Source organism: Condylura cristata, unplaced genomic scaffold (assembly GCF_000260355.1).
Source record: "Condylura cristata isolate star-nosed mole 26May11 unplaced genomic scaffold, ConCri1.0 scaffold00018, whole genome shotgun sequence".
Taxonomy (NCBI): domain Eukaryota; kingdom Metazoa; phylum Chordata; class Mammalia; order Eulipotyphla; family Talpidae; genus Condylura; species Condylura cristata.
The window spans coordinates 24327148-24341325 of NW_004567119.1; the positions used below are offsets into that span (position 1 = coordinate 24327148).

Genomic DNA, 14178 nt, shown 5'->3' on the forward strand with positions numbered 1-14178 from the left:
TTAAAAAAAAAAAAAAAGATTATAAAATAATAGGAGTGCTTTAAACTTAAGATTAATTTTAAAAAATGATGACTACTTAAAGGGGTAGATATAATAATTAGCTTGGTTATGATTATTGTTCCACAGCTTATACATATATCAAAACATCTTACATACACCTTAAATATATATAAGATTTCCATTTGTCAAGTAAAGATGGGGCAATAACATCTCTGTAACCCACTCAAAGAGAAGAAAAGCAAGCCCCAAGTGACAGTAGCATCTTGGTTGTCCTTTATCCTTTGATTTTGCAACTTTGAAAGTTGGAAAAATCAGACCTGCAAGCATACTGCAAGGGTTTAGTTACACATCTGATGAGCCCTATCTTGCCCTATCTTGACATCTTCCTGATGTCAAGCAGTTAGCCGGGAAGTCTCAGAAGTAAAGAAGGCAAATTCTGTGGTCAGATTTGGAGTGCATACTTGTACCCCAACCTTTCCTGGTGTCAGAAAAATTATGTTAATCATTACACACACACACACACACACACAGAGACCTGCAGCCCAGCCTTACCTTCTTTCAGCATGCCTACTTTTAAGCACTTCATGAAGCGGCAAGCCTGGCAGGATTTACGTCTGCGCTTTGTGATTTCACATTCGTTCGTGGCTGGGCAGCTGTATTCTATATTACCTAAAACACAAGAGTTGTAAGAAAAGAAGCTGTTAGACTTGCAGGGCTGAGGACATATTAGAAACCTCAAGACAACACAAACTCTGTTACTTCATCCCCTCAAAAAAAAAAAAGCCACAGGGGTTCATGAGTTGTTTGCCTGTGACAGAGCAAGATGCGGGGCTATAACCAACAAAGATGCAATGAACGATGAGAAGATATGTGGTAAAGATTTTCAGATGATTAAGTTTGAAATAAGCCTTCGGAATCCTTGCCAAGTTCAGTCTTCCTGAAGCTCAGGACCCAAAAGAAATCCCCAAGCAGATTATTTCAAGAAAAACACAAATGTCAAACTCTGTATTCTTTTATCGACCATCCATTCTGAATTTGTTGTTGTTGTTACTAATGCTCAGATGCATCTTACTCTCTTTTTGACACTGCACTATATACACCTTACTGAAAAAACAATCAGGAGGTGGATTTGGGATATCATGGGAAGCTTCTGGAGGGCAGGACCTGAATTGTATGGTTCTCACTTATACAGTCACCAGTATCACAATGCTGTTCTAAATCTAGCACTTGGTTTGTTGATGAAGATGGTGATGATGAGGATGGTTGTCAACATCACCATCATTACCATCACACTGCGTTCATTATACTACTGACAAAATTAACCCCAAACACTAAAGCTCCATGGAAGTTCATTTAAAAAGCCACTACAAAATTGACTTCTTTTTTATATTAAAATTTGCATCACTTATGTCAGTACCTACACATTTGAAATAAGTGAAATAATTATTTGAAATAATCTACACTTTAGTTTGACATTTTTTTTCAATTAGTGTCAATGACAGTGTGGGGGCTGTGCTCTGGGACTGCTTACAGTTTTGCACAGAAGCTGCCTTTAAAATAAAACCTCTCTCCCCTATCAGCTCTGTCACATCCTGCTTGAAGGTCTTACGTTACTTCCTAACCCATCCCCCTGGTGATTAAGTGCATTAGTATCTTAATGAAAATGCATTCTGTTTATTGCCCTCTTGGGAAGGGGGAGGTCATCACACCAAATGCATAAATTGTCATCAGAGACGGTCCGAGCTTAATTGCAATTTTGCTGCTCCATGTTTGCAATACTTGGGGTCCATCCAAGTCCCCTGAAACATACGCAGATTCTAGTAATTAGCATAGAGTCTGCTTGGGACCGCAACATTGATGAAATATTTCAGAGTTAATCACACTTTGTAAACACTGATTTATATTGACTACCTTTCTCTAGACTGATGTCTCCTCATTAAATATCACATTAGTGGATTGCAGGATTGTACAGATTCAACTACTCAGCAACTGCTAATTCAACAGGAAGTAATACCTAACCACTTATAACTACTGAAATTGGTTATGTATGCATGACTTAAAATAAAAGGGGCTGTGCATTATAACTTCGGATAAGCCTATCAAAACTGTTTGACTAAATTAACATTCTAATTCATGGCTTTTATAAATTAAAGCAGCTACTTTTAACATAAAAGATTAATAGTAAGAGTAATATTAATTGCATCAGCAGAAGCATACACCGTCACCTTCCTGGGAGATATCACTGATGCTATGCTGCTCCGAGACCAAGGAGAACTCGAACCAGACTGGCTGGGTGATGGCTAAGAAGGAAAGGCTTAGAACCTGAACTTCAGATGAACCATTTTTTCACTGAAAATTTACTTTGCTTCAAGAGACTGTTGCTAGTAACTTTCTAGGAGTTAATTAGTATTCAACTACCAGAATTTCCCTTTTTGCATAGTTCTCCCTATACTTAATGAAAAAGATACAGTGTTTGCTTTCTAAAAGCTGAAGGATGATTGGTTAGAAAGAAAAATATAATGGGTTTCTTCCCTTTGTGTCTGGCATCTGGCATCAGTGTGAAGTCACTCTCCGTTTGCATCCCAGGACCCAGGCATGGACATTAGTTCTCACCGATATTGTGCTGAAAACTTATATGTAGATGACCCACCCTCCCAGACCCCTCATAGTCATCATATTTCCTTTCAAACTAATTTCTCTCCCTTTTTGAAAATTATATCTGCATCCTCCAAAAAGCACACTTGAGTGAGTGCACACCCACTGCCATTCTGGTCTGTTCTGTCCCCTCTCTTCTGGGATGATTCCTCGACCATCTTCCTCTTCCTACAACCTCTTTGATCATGTGATCATGTCATCAGCCCGATTGAAAAAGAAAATCAACAGATTCCTATGGCCTTGTGAATTAAGTATAAAATATTAGGCTAGGAAAGTCCTCCCCCATCCAATTCTCCTTTACTTTTCCAGCAATGTTACAATTACTACCTTCTATGAACTTTCTGATGCAGTCGATTTGATTTATTCATTTCTTGCTTGTCCTTCAGACTTCCCTCTGAGAATGATCTATCTTAGGCCCTCTTTTCCACTTTAAATTACTTCCCAGGCTCAAATTCCATTCAAATCTTTCCTGAAAATTTCTCAGATCATTCTAGCAGAAAATGGTTTCTTGGTTCTCCTATCTTTCTAGGGACTCTCATTGTATACAGATGTGCCATATTTGTTATACCTCTTTGCAGGCATATTATCCAAAAGATGGTAAGATCCTGGAGGCAACGACCATTTTTTATGCACTATAGAAATCTTCCACAGAAAAGTAGCATATAAGTAAAATAACAGACTTAAAATAACAATTTTTTTTTTTGTTATCTCAAGGTCATGCCTGTAAACATCAATTGTGGTGCAGTAATGCAGGAAGACCCACAGTCAAGTGAAATGAAAGCAAAATTCAAAACATAAGGAAAACCATTCCACAGTCACCCAGAAAAGTAGCAGTAAAGCTATCCCCCCCCAAAAAAAAATCATTGATAAGTAGCTTTGACAAAAATGGAAAAGCATGGCAAAATAGGGACATATCAAGGGAAAAAACAAAAATACACAGTCATTAGGGAGTGGAAGTGTGAAAAACAAAACACTGTGGTTTTAAACAAAATAAAAACACATCTTGATATGAAGAGGTAAGAATAAAAGGAAAATAAAGATAGATTGCACAAACAGTTACTCAACTCTCACCCCCATTATAACATTTGTTATTATTATTTACAAACTAGATTCCCTCAGGATTGGAGCCCTCAGAACTAAAGAAAACGGGATTGATTCAGTAATAGTCACTAAGTCTATGAATTGCTCTTTTGTGAACAAATGTGTAAAGATTTTTAAATTTCTTCCAAAACCAGAAGGGAAACTGTTAAGTGGTCACATAAGAGTTTCATATCTCCTATAAAGAAGTACTATAGCTTCCTGTCTAACCATTGCACTATGTCATTCTTCAATGACAGAGAAAGGTAAAGTCAGAGAAATTGTTCATAGTGCCTTAACATGAAATCTTGAGGGGAGAGCTTGATCTTATTCACTGCTGCTCCTCAGTGAATCACAAGCCTGCAATTTTGTACCATGTGCAAGGCCCTCAGCTTTACCGCAAAGACCAGACATGCAAACAAATACAATACAACTTGGGGTACAGTACAATAGTTTGGGTTCAGATTGAAATGCATAGCACACAAATGCATGCAAAGATACTGCTTAGCAAGTCAATAAACCCTTCAGAGGAGCAAGTGATTGAATTATACTGTGACCAACATAGAAATGACTACACTGGGGTAAAGGAATCTTCCCAAAGCTCTAAGAAAAAGCACTTTTACTAAAACAAAACAAAACAAAACAAAACAAAAATCACTGCAAAAGGACAGAAAAGCAAATGATCCCTTGTATTCTTCTAAATTATATATTTGTAACTTACGTGTACAGAAAATGTTTATGATGAATCAAGCATCCTTCAACCAAATGCTGTGTTTCAGTCAACTTGTTCTGACATATACAAATGATAACCTTGATTTCCCCAAGTAATACTGGTTTATATCTTGAAAAACAAATCAACAACAATCTAAAGAACTTATTTGCTGGAGGAAAGTCTCTAATTTCCAAGCCCTCCCATTGAGTTACTTAGTTCATTGTTGTTTGCTATGATTGCCCACCCAACAAAGCCTTTGATCTATGTGAGAGTCTACAGAGATTCTGCCCTTGAAAGACCTTCCCTGGTGCTTTTTCTATTCGATAAAGAAAGCATTTTATCCTAAAAATGAGCTGCCCCAAGCACCTGGGTAACACTGTCCCATCTATTTTGGTAATGGCTCAGAGATATTATCCCAGTAGACAGTATCATCTCTATGGGGTACTTGTTTTCCTTCCATTCACGAAAAAGTAGAAACTAGACAAAAATATTTCCACTAGCAACTGTGGGCACCTGGAATGTTAACACTGGACAGTCGCTTAGGAAGATGCAGAAGTTATTGTTCACAGTCTAGGATTCTCATTTCAGACACGGAGTTTTCTTGGATTATAGCTTGCTATTTTCTGGGCCACATTTGTTAGATGGCACTAGGGACTGAACTGGGCAGCTACTGATGATTCGGCTGGAATTTTCCCAGTTTTGTCAACAGCTGGGGAGGCAAGCTTTGCGGCTGCAGAAACCAAATCAACATGGAAGCTTTGGGTTTTTAAACCAGGCTGACAAGAATGATAGAGCAATTTATAATATCTCCTGGCGGCTTTTCAGAAAGTCCTGGGCTCTGATGACTTATTTCAGAGTCTTTTGTACAATTAGTTTGCAGGCAATATAATTTTCTCACTTACTGCTTAATAGAATCTTGCAGCTAGCTGGCGGACAGAATAACAGGTTGTATGTAAAGCTCCAGCCTGGAGTGCCAGTGGATAATTTGTATATTCCTTTCAGTCACTTAATGGACTTTTACAGTTTGGCAGTGAAAGGGCTGAATGATGTAAATTAGCCTGGCATCTCAAAATAAAAATATATGTCAAATCTTTACTCTCGACTCATACCCCTCACACCCAGTAATGATGCATTTGGCTTTATGTGTTTCCTAGGCGCCCCCCCCCCTTTTTCCTCATACAGACATCATAATTGGAAAGCCAACTGGAAAGCATCTGTATATTTCCCCCAATTGTTTTAATTTTATTAACAGAACCAAATGGCTTCAGATGACCCAAGGGGCACTCCAAACAGGGTTATCCAATTGTTTCCCAACATTAAGTGATTTCAAAATAATGGGATTTGCCTCAACACACACTTATAGCGCATTGAGAACATGCAGGCAATAATCTGTGGTATTTTTGTTTTAAATGCCCCAAACCATAAAAAAAAAAAAATGAAAGAAAAGGAATCCTGTTTCCTGTATGTAGGAAAGGTTTCTCCACTTGGTGAGAGAAGACTCCTTTCAATTCTCTTCTGTCTTGTATCTAGTGCTCCTTTGTTTCTAGCTACTTTCTGAAATTACACTGCATTTCATATGAAATTAAAAAATACTACCATTTAGGGCAGTAGAGCTAAAAAGACACTTCTCCAAAGAGGAAATGCAGATGGCCAACAGGCATATGAAAAAATGTTCAACATCACTCGTAATAAGGGAGATGCAAATTAAAACCACAATGAGATACCACCTCACCCCAGTGAGAATGGCACATCTTCAAACAACTAGCAACAACAAATGTTGGCGAGGATGTGGAGAAAAAGGAACTCTCCTGCATTGCTGGTGGGAATGCAAACTAGTACAACCACTATGGAAAACTGTTTGGAGGTTCCTCAAACTGCTAAACATGGAGCTTCCCTATGACCCAGCAATCCCACTCCTAGGTATCTACCCAAAAGACACAAAAACACTGATTGAAAAAGATACTTGTACCCCCATGTTTATTGCTGCTTTATTTACAATTGGAAAAACATGGAAGCAGCCCAAATGCCCAAAAGTAGATGACTGGATTAGAAAGATGTGGTACATATATACAATGGAATATTACTCAGCAACCAAAAAAGAGAAACACATGTCTTTTGCAGCAACTTGGATGGAGCTGGAAAAGATCATGCTGAGTGAGATAAGCCAGAAAGAGAAAGAAAAATACTGGATGGTTTCACTCATAGCAGGAGTATAATGGACCAGGCGAGAAAATAACAAAAATAATGAACAACCATAGACCAGAGACATTCTGTGGGGGTGGAGTGGGGAATGGGATCAAAAACGGGGGGGGGGGAAGGAAGGGAAATGCACGGGACTATGGTGGTGGCACAGGGGTGATTTGGTGATGGGAAACCCATGGGGATTACAATTGAGATGAAAAAAAAAATGTGAAAAATGATATAAAAATAAACTTTTTAATAAAAAAAAATACTACCATTTATATAACTGGGATTCTAAAATGTGAAATAAGAACTTACTGTATTTCTGTATAAAAAATGGTCATAATTTGGGCCCTCCCTGGTGGCGCAGTGGGTTAAAGCACAGCACTAAGAAGCTTAAGCCACTTCTGTATGAGTTCGATCACTGCCTACCCTGGAGAAAATCCACATGGCATGGCAGACCTCTCCTGACCTGCCCGCTGCCTGCTCCCCTCAGCAGTGTACCTCGTCGATCTGTCTGTTCTGATCCCCACTCTGTCCCTGGTGAATCCTCTCACCCTCCACATCTCTGGCCTGTACCCCAGTTCTGTATGAATAAATAAATACATCTTTTTAAAAAATGGTCAAAGCAAATACAAATTAATAGTGCTATAATTATTCCCCAATGAACACATCCACAATTAGACTTCCAAGTAAGTGACCCAGAGACACTACATAAGTTCCCACAGGATTGCTCAAATAGTTTCTGTGGTTTCCTTTCAGACTACAACTGAGTCACTTTCCATCTAAAAGGGGAGAGTCTAGAGGATTAAATTTTGCCTTAATTTGTATTCTCCAACATTTGACTGCCCTCTTTATCACAAGACAAGATCCAAATGATTCTGTCCAGGGCTACAATTTAAATCACAGACATGTTATCACTGAAAATATCTGGGGAACCTGACTCAGGCTATAAAAGAGGCTCCCCTGAATATCCCAAAAGGGTAGCTCTGAAGGGATACCATTGTGGTGACTGGCATGGGGTTGGGGGAGGAGCGCCTCACACAACAGCGTGACTGGCACTGTTTACTCCTCTCCATGCAATTTCATACATGGGCTTCAGCAGAGGGGAATATTCTTTGCTTTTCTGCTGCCCCTGTAGTCTAAAAAATGAAGTGACAGGCAGGCATAGAAAGGGCCCTTTGAGATCTGATTCCTTAATGCTCCATAGATTAAACTCTGAAGATCACAACTGTCATCCAGGAGAGTCATAGTGTGGTATATTCCCAGTTCAAGCCTGGCTCCCAAATGAGAAGCTGGGGAAAAACGCTACCAGTGACAGGTTTGTCAACCCTGAGCCATGTCTCAGGGCTGGAGACCAAGATGGGTGCGTGGGTTACACTCTCAAGGCCACCCGCCTCGTGCTGCGTGAAAAACAAATTAGCAGGACCACTGTGTTGTAAAGACAGGGGAAATGATCTCGCTTCCATATTAAACAAGACATATCTGACCTCAGATGCCCCCAAATTTAAAAACATTCTTCTATTACTTTAATACCCCAACTAGTTCATCATTAACATAGTTCATCCTAAAGATTGTTTCACTTATAAATGGAATACAAAGAAACTGAACAAAGGATCAGGAAAAAGACAAGACTTTCTAGCTGAAAGATATCCAAGCTGTCCAGGAGGCAAGGGGGCGGGCAGGCAAAACAGGGGAGGGAGAGCACAAGGGACTGAGGTGTTGAGGCACAGGTGCTGTGGCAGGTGAGAACGACAGGACTACACTGAGTGGGAATTCAAATACCATCCAAAAATTAACGACTTAAGAAAATAAATAGGGCACTCCCTTTGGGAGCAACAGGTTAAAGCACAGCACTATGAAGCTATCACAGCCTGAGTTCAATAGTTCCATCCCCGGCCAGGGAGCTGACCCACATGGAGTGGCAGAACTCTCCTGACCCGCTGCTCCCCTCAGAAGTATATTTCAGTAGATCTGCCTGTTCTGTTCCCCACTCTGTCTCTGGTGACTCCTCTCACACCCCCATACCTCTGGTCTGTACTCCAGTTCTGTATGCATAAGTGAATAAATCTTAAAAAGAAAAGAAATAAGCAAATAAAGAAGGAGTTCATCTTAAAGAGAAAGGTGGGAAAATTCTGGCATGCCCATGGCATTCGCACACTTAGCATATGCCTGACATATGATTTAGAAAAAAACCTCTGAGGAAGAATAAGTGAGTGAGGAGAGGAAAGGGAGGAAAGGGAATGGCAGCCCTGGGTTCAAACCACAGCTCTGCCATTTGTTAGCCGTTTGAATTTGAACTAGTTACTGAAGTACAAAAGAGGAATAATCCTACCAGCTTTATCACATTGTAAGAGTGACATGAAATATAGGTGTTAAAATCATATATAATCCTGTTCTGCCTTCTGAGAGGAAAGTAGAGAAACATGCAAGATTCTATCAATTATTAAATACTTTGATTCCGAGCCCTAAATCTGAAGTTTGAGAATATTATTAAAAAACCTTCCTGAGATTTATGCAAGGATAGGAAAATGAACACACTGTTCCCTCAGAGAAGCCCAAAAAAAGGGTTTTGTTTTCCAACCCTCCCCACACACACACACACCAGTGTGAATGCTGTATTTTACAGGAAAGAAAGTACAGGGAGCGGCATTTCTAAATTTCTCTAAGAACTGAATTTTCAGGCATCGACCATAGTGTCGTTGCTTTTTGTCATTACACAGCTCATCCACTACCCATCAGCAGGTGTGACTATACCTAGAGGTGAAGCATCTACCAAGATCCTCAAGATCTTGGGCCACCGTCCCAGGTCAATTTCTCCCCCTATCCCAAGACCAACCTCCCACCTGACACCCAGACTGGTGACTCCATGTGCCTAGAAAGCAGCCTTGTCTTTCGTGCTGATCCTCTTCCTGTGCTGCTTCTATCATTTCTTCTCCCAAGACCCCCGCCTTGTCTCCCCCCCGACTGAAAGAAGGGCCCTCTGGGTTACAAGTATTTCATCTCACACTCAACTTCAGGTGAGTCCTTCTCTTAGCAATTAACCTACTTTACTACATGTGTCTACCAAACTGCCACCTCTGTCCCAGCTGTATATTCCTTGAGAGCAGGGACATGCCCATCTGGGAGCCCCCTTTGCCTGACAGACTGTCTGCTCAAGCCCATGACCTGCAGAAACACTGTGTATCTACAGTTTTGATTTTCTGGGATTCTATGCCTCATGCCCTCATTTTAATGTTTATTAAATTAACTTTATCAAATTATTAACTTCTAAAAAATCCTCACATTAACAAATTATACTTATAGCAATCTACCTGTAATACATCCTTTGACACAAAGCACCACAGATCTGTAGGCTATTAGTCTGGATTCAGTTTGGACTAGACCCAGCATGTATATTTGCTGACTTCCCTGTGAACACTGACCCTCTTTACATGAACACATGTTAATTAATCACAGAAAAAAAAAAAAGCAATGCCTCAAAATCCTACATGCAGTCAACACTCCTTAAATGCACCCAATGCAACTTACACTTCTGTGTCTATAATAAGCACCTCAATGGTAGACACAACCTATACAAACCCCCATTTTGCAGATAAGAAAATCAAAGCACTGAGAGAAGAGCTTACATAACCAGAATTGCATATCTTCTAAGTTCCAAGGCCAGTATTTAAACCTAGGTGGTCTAGATTCAATGTCTATTCATGACAGTGATGTAATGCAGTCTGATTGCACTCTTACGAGTAATTATTCGAGTGTCATTTAGAGCAGAAACAAAAATGAAATTCTTATCCACTGAGCGGGTGCTTTGTGAGGCTGCCCTTGTTGCTATTGCTACTCTGCTGGTTGGAGAGGAAATGCTGATGCCTGGGAGTGGCAGGTGAAGGGTGGCTCTTGGCATTGTCTTTGGCTGTTGTCAGACTTATGGTACAAGGGCAGCTGTGACAGAGGCTAGGGTTGCCTTCAGAGAATGGAATCTCTCAACACCTCCTAAAGAAATCCCTCAGCTTGTTTCTGTCCCCCTGTGGTCTGTGGCCAGTTTAATCCCACAGAAACCAAACAGACCATGTCACCAAAGCAACAGGTGGCAGGCTGTCCACAATGCATTTTGACGATCCCAAAATAATGCCATTGTTCTTGACAAAGAAAAAGGAGAGTGTGTTGTGAAATGTATGTACAAGGGAATAAATGTGCAATAAACATACACTCGTTGATGAAAATGGAGATGACAAATATCTCTCATCCCAGGTAGGTTGATTTACCATTTTTAGCTTTGATGTGATGACATCTTCTCAGAGCTCACACACTATTGAGCTACTCTGCTCAGTTTTTAAGTCCCCATGGGACTTTACCCACAGGTCTTTTTAAGAGGCCCCAAGAATACCGCTGCCATGAGAAAGGTGTGTGACCTGAGTTAGCCCTAATCCCCAAATTTGCTTTATTTAGTACCAACACCAACTTCCAAAATCATAAACAACTTTGCTGAGTTTGCCGCGCTTTTGCTTAAGTCAGTCAACAACCAAAAAAGATCATTATCAAAATAACCTTAATGAAAAAAAATGATGATTAAGTCTAATAAATCTACTGTCTTTACCTCTTTTATTGTGGCAGTTACAAACATTCTAGTATGTACATTTGACAAGTGTGGAGGCATCTAAATCATGGGCTATGTGGTCAGAGCAATGGAATCTAAAATAGAAATTTGATTTCATGCCAATCTTGAGGTTTCCTTGGGCCCTAATGAGTAACAGAAAGTACATCCTTTCCTACACTGTCTGTAAGGTCTTTTACTCTTAGATGCTATCAAAGCATTCAAAATCTAATGTTGGTACTAGATTCCTCCTTCAAGATCAAATTCATGTGGAGTTCATGGTGTGGTGGTGGACAGAAGTGGAACCGTCGGTAGGGATCATAAGGTAATACATGCAGATGTTGATATAATGTTGCACACCTGAAATCTATATAATGCTATAAGTTGATGTCTCTTCAATGACAATTTAAAAAAAAAAAAAAAAAGAAAAGCTCTACATATACACAACATGTGTCTATCTCTGTCCTCCAAAGTTGGCACAGATGTTGGGGAAACCCTGCCCTATACAAGAAATGGAAATGGACCCAGATTTAAACTGTGGAAGGCAGGAGAACAGTGATTACAAGGTTAGATGCTGGAGTCGAAGTGAGTTCAAGTGTCAGTTCTACCATTTTCTATGATATGGGGAGACAACCATTAACTGTGAGGTTGCTTTCCTTATGAATGATATGGAAATTGCATAGGCGATCAATGGACTACTGTGGAAGGTTACTAGGGCACTGGTGGGAGGTCAAGGAGTGAGGACTACATTTGTAGGGGTGTAGATCTGTGCTTTTAAAACATAGTGGTGTGACCCATATTACTTCCATAAACAACTTTAAAAATAAACTATTCTCAGTGGGAATAGATCCTCACTGAGAACCACCCTGTGGAAATGAAGTGATGAGCAGAGCCCCTGACACAGAGCTCCATTGATGATCGACAATAATTATAGTATTTTAACCATGCTCAGGAAGGGCTGGGGCCAGGAAGAGATTGAAGATGACTCTAGAGGAGCCCAGGTCTTCTGCAGGGAATGAAGGAGGTACTGGACTGAGGACTCTCCCTGCCTGTGTGTAGAAGCAGAAAGTACAGTGGCTCTGGGGCCTGTCAAATCAGCAGGCACGTTATGAGATGCAGGAGGCAACAAACATTCACAAAAGAGTAACAGCTAACTACTCCCTAGGGTCAGAGAAGTCACACAGAGTTGCTAGCCGGATAGGGAAAACCCAGAGGAAAATAGCTGCACTCTAATGTAGCTGATGCATGAAGGCTTCAGAAATCAAATCTGTGTCCCTCAGTTATCTGCTGTGTAGTGTCGCAGACAAGCGCCTGCACATCCTCAGGTGGGAAATGTATAAAAAGAACATAGAAAGGAAAACCTAGGGGCAGAGGTGGTGAGGAGGGCTTCTGTCTGATGATGGTCTAGGAGAATACACAAATGGGGGGGCAGGATGTTCCAATCAAAGTTATATTAGCAACACGATCTTCCGAGAACTAGCTTCCCATCTTCATTTCCACTCACCTTTGAGTTTGCCAATCTCTGGTCTAAATAATAAACATCGTCCTGGCTACAGAAATAAAATCAATACCCTCCATCTATTACCTAGTATCTCCTTTCTGGCTCAAAATCTTGGAAAGTAGCTTCTTTCAAGTTACGAAAATATATTTAAAATAAGAAATCTTAATGAAACAGTGCCATCTCAGAAGAGTTAGGGAGGGCTTTTGCTTTAACTATCTACAGCTTTGGAAGTCGGTATTCATAGAAAACAGTCTGAAGACCCTTGGGGACAAGTATTCCAGAAACAAAGGGGGTAATTGGGAAAAGGTGGTCATGGTTAGAAAACCTAAGGTTTTCTTTAAAAACAAAACAAAACAAAACAAACAAACAAACAAAAAACCCAGCATAATCAAGAACATAATCTGGCCCAGAAGGTACCTTCTGAACTGGCCCCTCTGATCTTCCTCCAGTGAAACTTCACACTGCAACAATAGCTATCTGAAGGTAGATTTGGGGTATACTTTCAGAGCTACTCAAAGGCTCATTCAGACTTCAAGCACTAAATTCTACATCAAGATTTCAAGATTTCCTGGTAGGAAATTCCCTTCTTTTCTTTCTAGGATTATTCAGTCATGCCTTTATTAAAAACAAAAAAAACAAAACAAAAAAAAAAAACAAAAAAACATGGTTGTTGTTTCTTTGAGCTGGAGTTGGTTCAAACCAAAATAAAACAACATTCAATCTCAATGACTAGAACTTTTTTTTTCCTTGAAAATACAGATCAATTCATATAAGCACACATTTGTTTTTCTCCTTCTGTCTAGGTAGCCTCATAAGAAAAAAAAAGTCGACTCTGAGCTGCCCTGTGCTGTGGTCACAGAGTTTATGTAAGTGGACAGTCATCCTCCAAAACAGGAGGAAAAATAAGCCTCTTTCCTCCTGAAATCAAGAAGAATTAGGGAAGTGTTATCGGTGGTGGGTGTGGAGGTACATTTTTAGGATCAATCTAAGACTAACAAGTAAAAATCTTGAATGGTGAAATGAGGATCAGCAGATAAGAATGCAGGTGACAGAGACAGAAAACTGATATGGTAGAATTCAAGTGTGGAACTCTCGGTCTTCATATTTAGGGGATTTCTGAAAAAGCATTTTCAAAAATATAGATCTTTTTAAGACTTTCTTCTGACTGTCTCCCTTTTCAAAACCTTTAATAACATCTAATCATAACTTTAGGAATGTTCTGAATTCCCATTTTTACTGCATTTTAACAACCTGGTGGAAAATTTTACCCATGGACTAAAACCTCTCAAGAAAATTTCTGTGTACAATTATTCAAGTCTAAAATATTTTAGAATGTATATGCAAGGCGGGTTAATAAGAAAGTAAAGAGAGGCCCTTCCTGGTGACGCAGCGGGTTAAAGAACAGCACTAAGAAGCTAAAGCCACTTCCGCATGAGTTCGATCCCCGCCAGCCCCCAAGGG

The 14178-nt window shown here is 39.9% G+C and overlaps 1 protein-coding gene across 5 annotated transcripts in view; it reads right to left on the bottom strand.

Annotated features, from left to right (window-relative positions):
* ESRRG (estrogen-related receptor gamma) overlaps positions 1-14178 on the bottom strand; it is a 535542-nt gene that overhangs the window by 144692 nt on the left and 376672 nt on the right. For all 5 annotated transcript variants that reach the window (XM_012726909.1, XM_004685433.2, XM_012726908.1 and 2 more), the window contains one exon: positions 553-669. In XM_012726909.1, coding sequence (XP_012582363.1) covers positions 553-669 — 117 coding nt within the window. The remainder of the gene's footprint in view (positions 1-552; positions 670-14178) is intronic.